Source organism: Amblyomma mixtum, chromosome 3 (genome assembly GCF_055824585.1).
Source record: "Amblyomma mixtum isolate Tamu chromosome 3, ASM5582458v1, whole genome shotgun sequence".
Classification (NCBI taxonomy): domain Eukaryota; kingdom Metazoa; phylum Arthropoda; class Arachnida; order Ixodida; family Ixodidae; genus Amblyomma; species Amblyomma mixtum.
This window is the reverse complement of record NC_143014.1, coordinates 35,980,285-35,993,427: the sequence shown is the minus strand read 5'-3', so window position 1 is coordinate 35,993,427 and position 13,143 is coordinate 35,980,285. Positions and strand designations below refer to the sequence as shown.

Sequence of the window (13,143 nt, the reverse complement as noted above, 5' to 3'; positions counted from 1 at the left end):
CGTGTCCTTAGGCGCTTTTTCAACTGCTTCTTCCGCACTTTTTTTTAAACATGTCCTAAGTGCTTCTTTCGATAAGGTACTGCAAATCATTCGAAGTTCATCGCTGCGAGATCAAGCACGCTGTGGCGAAGTGGGGGTAGCTTTCCGCCCAGCTTCCGCTCCGCGGACACTTAGTCTTCACCCGCTAATCGCGGAAGGTTCCGTGCTCGAGGTAACAAAGGGCTGGAGACGAGGCGTATACACTCGGGTGCTATTTATTACATTTGCAGGTTATACACAGAGTGGGCCGGCTAGGTAGAAAACATCAACGAGGCATTCCTATACGATGTCGAAGGCTACGTAAGAAGGGCTTCATACTTACCGGCTGAGGCAGAGGCGTGACTTCGGCGGTAACGGCAGCGAGCGTTTACTCGCGCCGAGAATGGCGGCCGTACGCAAGGGGCCTTCTATTGAGCTTTTGCTCTGCTCGCTTCGCTGCCCAAAACCAGAAGAGCGGCGACAGCGCGAGACGAGATTTCCCGTACGCCTTCGGCGGGAGGCGGGGAGCATCGCGGTTGACAACTGCTCGCGACGCTGGCCGGATCCAGAAAAGGCTATAATTGCTCTGCGGAATTCCACGTAGCTATCTAGGCGGCACTCCCGTTGCTACCTCCGCTTCGCCCATGACGGAGCTTACCCCCTCTTTCAACCGGCGCTGTCCCGAAGCATCATGGAATGATGGTCGGCTGCGTTGAGACAAAATGCACACCGTATATACCTATGTCGGATACGACTCACGAACGCAGCGGCAAATGCCCCTCAAAGGGAGCCCTCCAGCCAATGACATTGACCGATTGTCAGGACTTCGCGGTTAATCCTATTTCACGGAGGCACCTGACAGCCAGCTGCAGTTTCACATTAGGGGATCAACCACGGTCACGAGAACCTGTCAGCGCAGATAGCTCGAAGGCCTTCGTTGAGGGGCATTCGCTGCTGTTCTCTTGAGTTGAATCTGACTATCGTACTTTTGTTTTTCTCTTAATGAACTGCTGACAACTTAATCCTATACGATTCAGTGGCGCAAACAGTAGTCTACAGTGTCGTGAGACGCATCGTGGTGGCGGGCGCAAAAAGTTTTTTTCTTTTTTTAGATGTCATACGCACTTTGCGCACCACACGTCTGGCTGCTGTAATAGCCCGTAAATTTGTCACAAAGACGCAGTTGTTTCTTTCTTTCCTTGCTCTTCTGGTGAGGCAGACCACGTGGTTGTAGGCCGAACAAAATCCCAAAGTGTTTCGGGACCGACATTTCGGTCTCGGCAACGCAGCGGTTTTTCGCAGCTCAATTTCTCAACTGTACTCTGTGTTAAAACTGATATTTCTGCTTTTAGTGCGAAAGCACTCATACGCTCACCAGCACCGACCAAGCCAACGCCAACCAAGAATCTTGTAACCGTACGTACGCACGTTCTTTCCATCTTGCGCAGTTGCCTAGCGACCCGAGTAGCTCGAGTACTAACTCGGGTAAGCTCGGGTAAGCTCGGGTAAGCTCGGGTAAGCAGTGGCGCATCGCTTAACCGCTGCGCCACTGCGCTGGTAGTGGTATACGAGCAGTCGCCGCCATCTATGAGTGTTAAGTAGAGAATGCCAATTCTGAACATATGGGCATTAATCCACTGAAGATATCGCGTCATGCTCTTTAGGCGGAGCTTAAGTGTTCCCTCCAAATGAAAAATGAACACCTGCTTTCGCACGTCTACTCGGTTTAACGATGATAATCCCCTACCAACTTTTTTCGGTGTACTTTTTTTTACCCTCTGCTTCTAATTTTTGATCAGCCCTCTTGCTCCCCTTTTTGATATCGACACTGTAGCAAGACAGCAGTTCATAGTAAATGTGAAAGTGTTTTTAAACCAATATACATTGACACTGCTCTATCTAACGTCTTATGCGATATGTTTCCTTCAAAAGCAGCGACCTTTATCTGCGACCTTGAAAGAAGTACGTGAGGTTACTGTTATTAATTTCCTGCTCACAGTTTTCACTCAAAAAAGGATGAGTTTGACCTATTGAAATGACCTCGCAGGTGCCGTCCTCCGTGTCATAACTTTACTTTATGAATGGTGGTTTTATAACATAATACTGTTAGCCACGTTAATGCAGGGAAAATAAAGATGTGTTGTAAAATCATACGAAGGCTAATTAGGTGACTGAAAACTATTTTACCTTACAACTCAAAACTTTCTCAGGCCCTGGAGCATGGCATTCACAAGGCAGCATAATATAGCAGCGTGACTTGTTTTATTTCATTGTTGTGTATTCATTTTTAATTTCGCCCTTCATTAAGATGTGCAGCTTGATCGCCGCCGCAGCGGGAATCTCATTTACATCAAAATTAACAAAAATATTGAAACTGAACCTTAGGCAGCCTAGTGCTTAACCTGTGGGGGAAGCTTTATTCGCAGCCGTTCTTCACTTTTTAAATAGAGCAGTGCGGAACCTTGATTCAGATAGAAAAAGTTTCATTTGTAGAATGCGTCCTACACTGTATCATTCTCAGCTAAATGATTGAGTTCAAATGCCTTCTCTCTGCAAACGCTTGTAACACCCACAGATTCGGAGGTGTCATGAGATATCACAGCGCTTTAAACTAAAAACAGAGACGAAAATGAATGCGCGTGTTAGGGCCAGTGCTGTATTAGCGTGGCCGGAGCGAGAGGTGGACTGATTAGAAAACAGTGCAAGACGTTGGGCCAGAGCCATTGGACATAGAAGCACAACCGTGTGCGAACTTTTGTTCAGATTTTTGTGCTTTCGAAACGCGGAGTCACTGAAACCAACCACTCTGGTAATTTCTTTGTCCACCGCGGTGGACAAAGAAATTACCAGAGTGGTTGGTTTCAGTGACTCCGCGTTTCGAAAGCACAAAAATCTGAACAAAAGTTCGCACACGGTTGTCGCGGCGACCGAATTTCGATGCAGGCGAAATTCTAAAGGCCCGTGTACTGTGCGATGTGAGTGCACGGTAAAGAACCCCAGGTAGTCGAAATTTCCGAAGCCCTTCACTACGGCGTCCCTCATAGCCTGAGTCGCTTTGGGACGTTAAACCACAATAAACCCATAAACCAAACCAATTTCTTTGTCTTCATGACGTGCGCCGCCTGCCGTGTGCCAAATTTACAGCAGAAACACGCCTTCACGCCAGTACCCTTCACGGCATCTGAGTGGTTGTTCGTACTGAGGAAGAGTTGAAAGCACACCGCCACTGCCTTGTGGAAAAATGGTGTATCTGTAAAACTTCTTCTTGTATTGCTGCAATGTCTTAATAGCGAAAATATTGTTTTTGCTACGGGTTCGCGCAGAACTTATGAGCAAGCGTTTTGCGACCGAAGACAGCCTCGCATTTCGCTTCAACTTCTTTCCAGCCAATTCGATGCGAACAAGCTCGAACAACCCTGAAGCATGATAGAAATCACCTCATAAACTGACCTTAGCAATTTCTCGCAGAAATTTAATCTTCATTCCAACTATTCCCCGAACGTTTTAAAGAGCAAGCGATAGTATACGCGCTTTCTGGCTCGCTTATAAATGCGCGCGACGGAATATTACCGTTTTTGTTTGTTTACTTTTTAAGGAGTGCAATATACGAAAAAACCACAAGTATAGGAGTGATGGAAGTTGGCTCAACTTCATTGACTAGATATTTCTGGTGTGAACCAAATGATCTTGTAATTTTTCACTTCTCCAAGGCAGTTACATTACACAACACTGAAGATTAGTTTTTTTTTTCAACTTTATGTGCCTGCTTAAGAATATTCGAGTTTTTCTCTCTTCGTTGCTAGGGCCCAACCGTTCACTACAAACTTGGTTCATCTTTGTTTTTTAAGTTTGCTTTGCCTCAATAAGAGTTGTGCTGCGGCAAAGCCAGCTTCGGGTGTTTCGTCGCCGACTTGCAGCATTATCGCGCGCAAGTTTGCGCGGGAAGAGGGTTCCGGCGACGAATCCCGGGGCGCACGGCCATCAATAAAAGCACGGGACGCATCTCGACACATCGTAAGCGCCCACAGGAAGCGGCCACCGAAAGACGGGGGCAGTGCAGCTAATGAGCGCAGTTGCTCTATTGTGTCCCGTCGGCCGGCAGCGAGCACTTGGTCCGCGCGGGTGGCACATTAGGGCGCCGGTGGGTTGTGCCGGGGAAAACTTTTATTCTGGGCCACCCTTGACCTAGTGCCAAGGTCGCGCGAACCCCCAGCGCTGGGCCGCCGCCCCCGTCCGGAAGCGCGGTCTCGATCGGCGAGCACGCTGGCGGCGCCTCGTGGAGCCCCGAGGCGTCGCGCGTGCGCAGGCGGCTGGCAACCAGGGCGCTGCGAGCGCGGACAATAGCGCCGCACTGGTGGTGGCAGCGCGAACCGCGCTCCGTGTGCCGCAGTACGGCTGCGCGTTCTTGTGGCAGCGGCCGCGCATTTGACCGGATGTGTCGCGGAAGCCGAGTGCCGAGCAGCGCGCGTTGCTAGTTGTTTTGCGTCTCATCCACCGGCAGCGCCATGGACTTCGTAGGTAAGGAGCCGCCGAAGAGTTTGTTCGCTTTTGGTTCGTTGTGCTGCCTTAGCGTCGAGAGCTTTTGTTCTGGCCGGCTTGCGGTAGACTCGTAGGCCAGCATGGTTGCTCTGTAGTCTTGGCTGAATAAAAGGCATCTTCTCGGGATGGCTGGTCCTTTTTCTTATACTTGCACGGTGGCCGTTTCTCGGGGCCTTGCTTCTTTTTTGCTCCTTAGTTGCGGGCGCAGTTTTGCGCGCGAGCCTGGTAGTGGTCGACGCGGCTCAGAGCCGCGGGTGCTGTAGTCCCGTGGCGGGCCTCTCCGGCGGCGTCTGATCTCAGAAACACGGGGGATGCCCGCCGCGAGCCTGCCCCGCGGCTGCCGAGTCGTGCGCGAGTAGCCCGGAGCGGGACGTCGCAGTTGCGCTGCGTCCAAGTGCAAGGTTCGGGACAGCGTGAGTGACCCGAGCCGCTTGCTGGGTCCCGTGGGGCGAGCCTGCATTCGAAAATGGCGCCCATCAGGACGACCGCATCGATTGACGGCGAGGGTTGCGCCGGACAGCACGAGAGGGCGCCCGGCGCCTGAATTAAACATGAGAGCCTGTCAAGCGTCCGGTGGACGGATGCTGCCCGCGTCGCGCCGGAGAGGCCTGCGGTCACGCGCCGACGACGACAGCGAGACCGGCGACGGACGCCAGGGACGCTTCTTGCGTGAAAAAAAAGCTGCTCTTAGGCTGGCTGCAGCGGCCTTTGGGCCATTACTGCGTACGAGAGACTATCCCCTGGCGACCAACACTTCTACCAGGATGGCCGCGCGTAATGACCCCGGAGGAACCGCTGTCCGAGTGACTGATGGTTGTGCATAGCACGGCTTTTTGGCACTGCTGCCTCCCGTTGGCGAGCTTTTTCTTTCGCATTAATTTTGCCTTTTTTTTTAATGCGAGATTGTTTACCTTTTTTGGAACCTGATTGCAACGAGCCTTCACGAATCTCTTTCTCTTCTTGGAGAATTTATTGTGCCTTTTCAATGCAATCTCTTTCTGAAGCAAGCAAAGCGGTGTTGTCAAAGGACAGGCAAAACAAAAAGGAACGAACCACTGGGAAATCTTGCTTGGAGTATAATGACCTTATTGCGTGTAGCTTTGCTCGTCATACTGATTTAACGGCATACATATTAAGGCGAAAGCCTTTAATGTCTCATCGTTGTAAGCAGCAGTTGTCGACAGAGAATGTCACGCTTTTCAGTAGGTCGAAACGGTCGTGACGTCACAGTGCGCCAATTTCAAACGGGGCCAATTGTACTTTGGCTAGTAACCATGCAACCCATTGAAGGGACCATACAGTGATGCTCCAAGTAAGTGGGACTGAGCTTAGTTAATTGCTTAATTACCCAATTAGCCTAATTAACTTCTCTAGTCAGGCCATATAAATAAATAAAACCTAGTAAGAAATTGGTCGAGCTCGGGAATCGAACCCCGGTCTTCGGAGTGCGAGACGAGCATGCTATCCACTCCGCCATGCCAGCTCGATGGTTTGGAATGAACAAAGGCACGTCTAGTGAATACGGTGTCTTCGCTCACTGCCATCCTCCTCCCTTCCCTTCCGGCGAGGTTTAGGTGTCCAGCGAGATATGAGATAGAAATACATTTCATTTCCTCAAAAACCAATTTACCGACGAGCGAGGCGTAGAACCGAATAGGCGATGGCGTTCTATGGACTCCCTGGCAGCGTTGCAAGACGCTCTCGCGTTCCACTCTTAGAGGCGAAGCTTAACATCTTAACCACACATCAGTGACCACACTTTAGGTCAAAAAAGTGCACCCCACCCCCCCCTGAATTTTGACGGGTGTCCACCGAGATATGTGAGACAGTTACTGCGTAATTTTCTTTCCTCAAATACAATTTTCATTTTCTTCATTACGGGCCAATCTTCGTCTTTCTTCTTTCACTCCCACTTCCTCCATTCCTCTACGGTGCGGTTCAGGTGTCCACCGAGATGACAGAGATTTACTGCGCCATTTCCTTTCCTCAAAAACCGTTGCGTTGAAACGGCAAGGCATCGCGCCGAACGGGTGGTGGCGTTCCGTGGACTCCCTGGCAGCGCTACAACACGCTGTCGCGTTCCACTCCTAAAGGCGAAGCTTAAGCTTAATTAGCAGTTAATTAGTATTCAGGCATTAATCAGTAATTAACCATTAATTAGTGATTTGTCATCACTTAGTATTCTTCTCCAAATTGAACTCGGACTGATTTTTTCATTTTTCTTGAAGATTTACGCACAAACCATGAGCGAGCATCAAAGGTCCTCTAGGAACCAAAGGCACTAGCGCTTCTTTCTTATGCCGTAGAGACATCCTAAGAACACAAGGTCAACAAAATATGCGCTCGAATCACGTCAATAACATTTTAAGAATCTACATTCAGAACGTCATGCGGCAATGTCTTCTGCTTCTTCGCGCAGATACCAACGACGAACCTGATTTTTTTCGCTCCTCGAGTAGCCCAACCATCTTGAAAGGCTTCAATTTATGCATCATGCTAAGTCCACGCGTCCAGTACCGAGAACAGGTTTCTCGTTTTCTATTTTATTTTTCATTTTGCATGGCCTAGCGAAGGTAATGCGCCAAGAGAGTGCACCTGTTCACTTCAGTAGCTCTTTTTTTCTTACCTGCCTTACTTGTTCTGATTTTCCATCTGTAGTTGCCTAGTTTTATGCTCACTCTGGCAAATATCACGGTACATTCAGCCCACCTGCCTTTTATCGCGTCGTACCAATTTCTGTTGTTCTCAAAGATGATGGAGTTTCTCTTAATAAGAGTTCTGCACCCTGAGAAGGATTCATTGTTTTTTTTTTCATTCCATGCGCCTAGGCTCTCTTTTTTTTCCTGTGTTCGCACCCTATTCTCATAGGAGAAAAAGCCGCCTGCTCGAAGAGCTTCAAATCTTGAGATGTGTGAGAATCGAGTGTCAGCTGAAAAATAGTGCGAATTTCTTGCTTCTCTCATTTTTTCTCTTTTTTTTCAACTTTGGTCTAGTTCCCCTCGCTCTCCTGTCTTCGAGCTCGCATCCGGCATTGATTTGTGAGGGCTTCTTTGTTCCCGCTGCTTGGCAAGTTCCCGCCGAGTCCAATTTCACTCGTCACCGATACTAGGATGAACGAAAATAAACACCCAATCGGACTCCTGTCACCTCAACACGCGCTTATCGCAATGGCAGCGCCCGATCCAATCTTGAGAGAAACTGATTGTTCGCGCAGCTTGCGCCCCTTCGTCTTGAACCGCCCTCTCGTCGATCTTTCTGTCTCTGCATCGGGCTGTATCACTGCGAGAAGCGCGTGTTGTTCTTCTTGATTCGAAAGGAGATTCTAAAGACTTTCGACCTTTTATAGTTTCAACCATAGCTAACTTCTTCGAAATTTCTGAACAAATTCACTAAACTTGCGCTCGTGCATTGTTGCCTGGCTCTGAACTTGCCTATGGGGGTTTTGTTCTAGCTGCACGTTCTAGCTGCGTTGATAATGACGACAACGAAGCGAACATCATGCCCTCAGAGGAAAATTGCTGTATCTCGGCGAAGTTACCATACCAAGTAGGCTGCAATGCAGCATATTGCAAACATATTCTTTCATTGGGCAGGTGGGAACAGAAACTGACTGCACAGGCTCACGAAAGGTAATTTCGCCTTCTGACGTGATGGATTATTCGGTGTTTATTGCATTTTTGTTGGTTCTAAAAAAAATATTTCCTGTTTTCTACTTCGCTTTACATGGCGTTGTGTTTCGATCGTTGCTGTTACCCATCTTGAAAATAGCTGAACGGTACTTCAGCGCCGCAAAAGTACTACGTTTGATGAGCCAATTAATTCCTCTAGTTTTATGCGTGCATTCAAGTGCGTAGCGCATATAACGTGATCGTCGAATGTCACTTTTTTTTTTTTTTGCAGTATTTGGTACGTGCCGAAGCAACGAAGTAAGCATGGAAGGGAACGAAATTGTTCGAGAAATATTCCTTGATCCGCGAGGAATACCATATGAAGCTTCCTCCTTTGTCTCTTCATTGGCATTCGTTAGCGTGTGGTAGTCCATACATCCTTCTTTTGTTGTTGTTTTTTTTTTGGCTTGGTGTTTCCTAAAGAATACTGCCAGCTGTCTTCATACACCACGTCGGGACATAAAACTGACAGACTGTGGCCATTAAGCGGATCGGCAAAAACTATCTATATATTTGTTTTTATATACATTTGGGCTGCGCTTGCGGGTTTTACCCCCCCCCCCCCCCCCCCCTGTACTTTATTTACGATCTTAGGGTAGCCGAAGTGCACGAAACATTTACTTACCCATATGCTGAAAAACGATGACGTAATCCTACACTGACTGTGTTGTATTTAAGGTGGGAAAAGAAACACAGTATTAATAAACGCAAGAAAAGACATTTCTGTTCGACTATAGCAGCAACTCGATATCCTTGATGCCTGCGATAGACAGCAAAATTCTGTCCATCATGGGTGCTTTGCAAAACCGATGTTCTCCTGGTGATGACGGTATATTAATAGTACCGACCAAAGATGTCATTAATTTCATCTTTAAGTCGCAATTGCACATAAGCAATGAAATGATGACCTTGGGTATATTTCCTCATGCGATGAAAATAGAAAGTGCAAGTGTAATTTATAAAGAGGCAATAAAAAGGGCTTGGTCAACTACCGTTCAACATCGATGCTTCCATTCCTAACCATTCCTAAATGGTTAAAAACGAACGATATTGTAACAAAATATTGACACCGTCCATTCATCGTTGTCGTTCTACTAGAACCACGAGAGCGCGGAATGCGCGCGCGAGCTGGTTTTAGAAAGAAAAAAGCCGAAGTGTCTGGCTGCGAATGCTCCGTATTTGGGGCTGCTACCGACGTCCGCTGCAGTCGCCTACTTTGACGTATCCAACCGAGCCGGACGTACTGTACCACCCGTGACATCTGGTGGAGGTGCTGGGTAACGCATTCCATTCCTCGGATTCCCCCAACAAGCGGAGATTCAAGTCCTCGAGGGTCATCTGCCATCGAGGTGACGCCTGTACACCACGGCAGCCGCCGGCTCCAAGGCCTTCAACCCGAGTTTGGGCTTCTGGAGTCTCGCTCAACCCAAGCGGTTCGTTCAGCGCCATCGTCGACGACCGTTCAGCCCGAAATAGGCATGCAGACGACGATTAGTTCACCTTCTGTTGTGCTGCAGCAGCCTCGGGAGCCACCGATCTTGCAAGGTTCTCCAGGCGAAGACCCGGAAGACTGGCTGGAGAAATTTGAACGCGTGGCCCGGTACAACAGATGGGCGGATGACTCCAAGCTTCAGCACGTGTTCTTTTCGCTGGAGGGCGCAGATCGTACGTGGTTCGAGAACCGGGAGTCGTCCATAACGACGTGGAACGTATTTAAAGACCAGTTCCTGAAGGATTTCACCACGGTGATTCGAAGAGAACGGGCCGATCTGCTCCTTCAGTCCCGAGCTCAGCTACCAAATGAAAGCATACTGGTATACTTCGAAGAGATGGCAAAGTTATTCGCCGATGTGACCCGGACATGACAGAGCAGAAGAAACACCGGTACCTTATGCGAGGTGTCAAGGAGCAAATCTTTGCCGGACTGGTTCGCAATCCACCGAGCACTGTCGCAGAGTTTCTGTCCGAGGCAACCACCATGGAAAAAACACTCGATATGCGGTTGCGGCAATACGAGCGTCAGCCTTTGGCCATGACTGCGGCAGCCACGGACATCAGTACCACCCACATGCTTCGCGAAACCGTACGAGCTATCGTTCGCGAGGAGCTCCAGAAGCTGTTCCCGGCTACGCCGCCTGCGCCAACGGTTTCTGCTCTCCGAGGTTCCGAGGTTATTCGGGAAGAACCAGCTCCCTTTCAGCCGTCCACAGCCCCACCGCTAATGATATACGCCGCTGTTGCTCGTCGCGCCCAACCGCCGCCGAGTCCTCTTCAGGAAACCCCGGCCTCTTTTCGGACGCCACCACCTGCTCGTCCTGCTCCATCGTATCCCCGTAAAAGTGACATCTGGCGCACTCCCAACTACCGTCCTCTCTGCTATCACTGCGGTGAGCCGGGCCACCTGTACCGCAACTGCAGGTATCGTCAGATGGGCCTGCTGGGGTTCCCTGCAGATGCACCACGTCCGCAGCCTGGGCAGCGACCAAGAGAAATCAACGATTATCTGGCCGAATCTGTCGGTGGGACACGCAGGTCGCCATCCCCACGTCGTTTCTCTTCTCCTCGTCGGTCTTACGGTGACTTTCCGCGGGGAAGGTCGCCAAGCCCCCGCCAGGAAAACTAAACGCAGCAACCTTTGAGGGGGAGGTTGCTCACCGACGCAATGTAACAGACCCTCCTACGCCGCAACTAGGTGGCCACCTGATGCCACTACCATCTGCCGTCCAAAACCATGATACGCCGACTCGACGTCAATGCCACCTGAAAAATCGAAGCGAACCCACGCCGCACCGCAGCCGTGACCGAACACCGCGCCGTACCTCTCGCACGACGTCTACGACAGCAAACCTCAGCATTTCTCTCGACGGAACAGACGTCACTGCACTCGTCGACACAGGGGCCGATTACTCTATTCTCAGTGGACATTTCGCCGCCGCTCTGAAAAAGGTCACCACTCCGTGGGTGGGCCTACAGATTCGTACAGCCGGGGGTCACTTAGTTACGCCGACTGGGACTTGCACTTCGAGAGTGACAGTTGAAGGCGCAACCTACCTGGCAACGTTCGTCATACTTGAACATTGTTCCCGTGACGTCATCCTCGGAATGGATTTCTTGACCGAGAATGGAGCGGTCATCGACCTCCAGTCAAAGGCCGTGTGCTTCTCCACAGAACACGCAATACACAGAGATTCAGACCACCCGACCGCACTTTGCATCCTGGATGACCACGTCACCATTCCACCTCGTTCGAGTCTCATGGTTTCTGTCGGCGCCAAGACTGTGCGGAATTTCGAAGGCGTCGCTGAAGGCAACCAGATCTTGCTTTTTGCCAGGAGCCTTGCTGTCGCCAGAGGAGTCGTTCATCTCGTCGACGGAGCAACAGAAGTGCTGACAGCCAATTTCGGTGTTGCACACCAACATCTGAACATGGGAACCGTTGTGGCTCACGTTGATGCCATCGCCCATGTCAGCAACACACCCGGTATTTCCACAATGTCGTTGTCGGAACAGCAGAGCCCAGACTTTGCGTTCACTTTCGACGTCAATCCAGCACTCTCCCCGACGCAGCAACAACAAGTTAAAGATCTTCTTCTGCGCTACGGCGACACCTTTTCGGTATCATCGCGTGTTGGACGAACTCACCTAGCGAAGCATCGCATTATTACGGACGATAACGTGCACCCTCTCCGACAGTCCCCCTACCGAGTGTCTCCCGCTGAACGCGACGCTATTGGCCGCCAAGTCAAGGAAATGCTCCGCGACGACGTAATTCGTCCTTCCCGGAGTCCCTGGGCGGCGCCAGTTGTCCTTGTGAAGAAAAAAGACGGAACATTGCGTTTCTGTGTGGATTACCGCCGCCTAAACAAAATCACCAAAAAGGATGTCTATCCTCTTCCCCGGATCGACGACGCTCTGGATCGCCTCTGTAGCGCGAAATACTTTTCTTCGATGGACCTCAAGTCAGGCTACTGGCAAATTGAGGTCGATGAGTGGGACCGCGAAAAAACAGCCTTTATTACTCCAGATGGCCTTTATGAATTTACGGCCATGCCCTTTGGACTGTGCTCTGCACCGGCAACTTTCCAACGACTCATGGACACCGTCCTTGCCGATTTAAAATGGCAAACGTGTCTCGTCTATCTAGACGATGTTGTCGTCTTCGCCCCGACTTTTCAGGAGCATCTTCACCGCCTCGAATTGGTACTACAAGCCATAAGGTCTTCTGGACTCACGCTCAAAAACGAGAAATGCCACTTTGCGTATACAGAGCTAAAGTTCTTAGGGCACGTTGTGATTCAAGCCGGAGTTCAGCCTGATCCTGAGAAAACAACAGCTATTGCCCGTTTTCCGCCGCCGCAAGACCTGAAAGCTGTCCGCCGTTTTCTTGGATTGTGCGCGTATTACCGTCGCTTCGTGAAAGATTTTGCTCGTATTGCCGAGCCGCTGACGCGCCTAACCAGGACGGACACACCTTTCAGATGGGAAGCAGCGCAGGAAAATGCATTCCGCAGCCTACAAAGCATCCTGCAGGCGCCTCCCGTTCTGGCTCACTTCGACGTAAACGCTGCCACGGAGCTCCATACTGATGCCAGCAACGTCGGCTTAGGTGCTGTCCTGGTCCAGATCCAAGCAGGTCAAGAACGGGTCATCGCTTACGCAAGTCGGTGTTTGTCGCCAGCCGAATCAAATTATTCTGCTACCGAGAAAGAATGTCTTGCCATTGTATGGGCCACTTCGAAATTCCGACCACACCTTTACGGCAAAAATTTTAAGGTGGTAACCAATCATCATGCCTTATGCTGGCTCGCAAGCCTCAAAGACCCGTCCGCTCGCCTCGTCCGATGGAGTTTGCGGCTCCAGGAATACGACATGACTGTCGTGTACAAATCCGGGCGCAAGCACTCTGACGCCGATTGCC

The 13,143-nt window shown here is 50.2% G+C and overlaps 1 protein-coding gene across 2 annotated transcripts in view; it reads left to right on the top strand.

The window, feature by feature from the left end:
- cpx (synaptic transmission protein complexin) overlaps positions 1-13,143 on the top strand; it is a 167,005-nt gene that overhangs the window by 30,832 nt on the left and 123,030 nt on the right. The window contains exon 1 of one of the 2 annotated variants that reach the window (XM_089578701.1): positions 4,391-4,536. The exons of the other annotated variant lie outside the window; for it this stretch is intronic. Coding sequence (XP_089434827.1) covers positions 4,524-4,536 — 13 coding nt within the window. The 5' untranslated portion in view covers positions 4,391-4,523. Of the gene's footprint in view, positions 1-4,390; positions 4,537-13,143 lie in introns of those variants that run through there. 2 annotated transcript variants of the gene reach the window in all.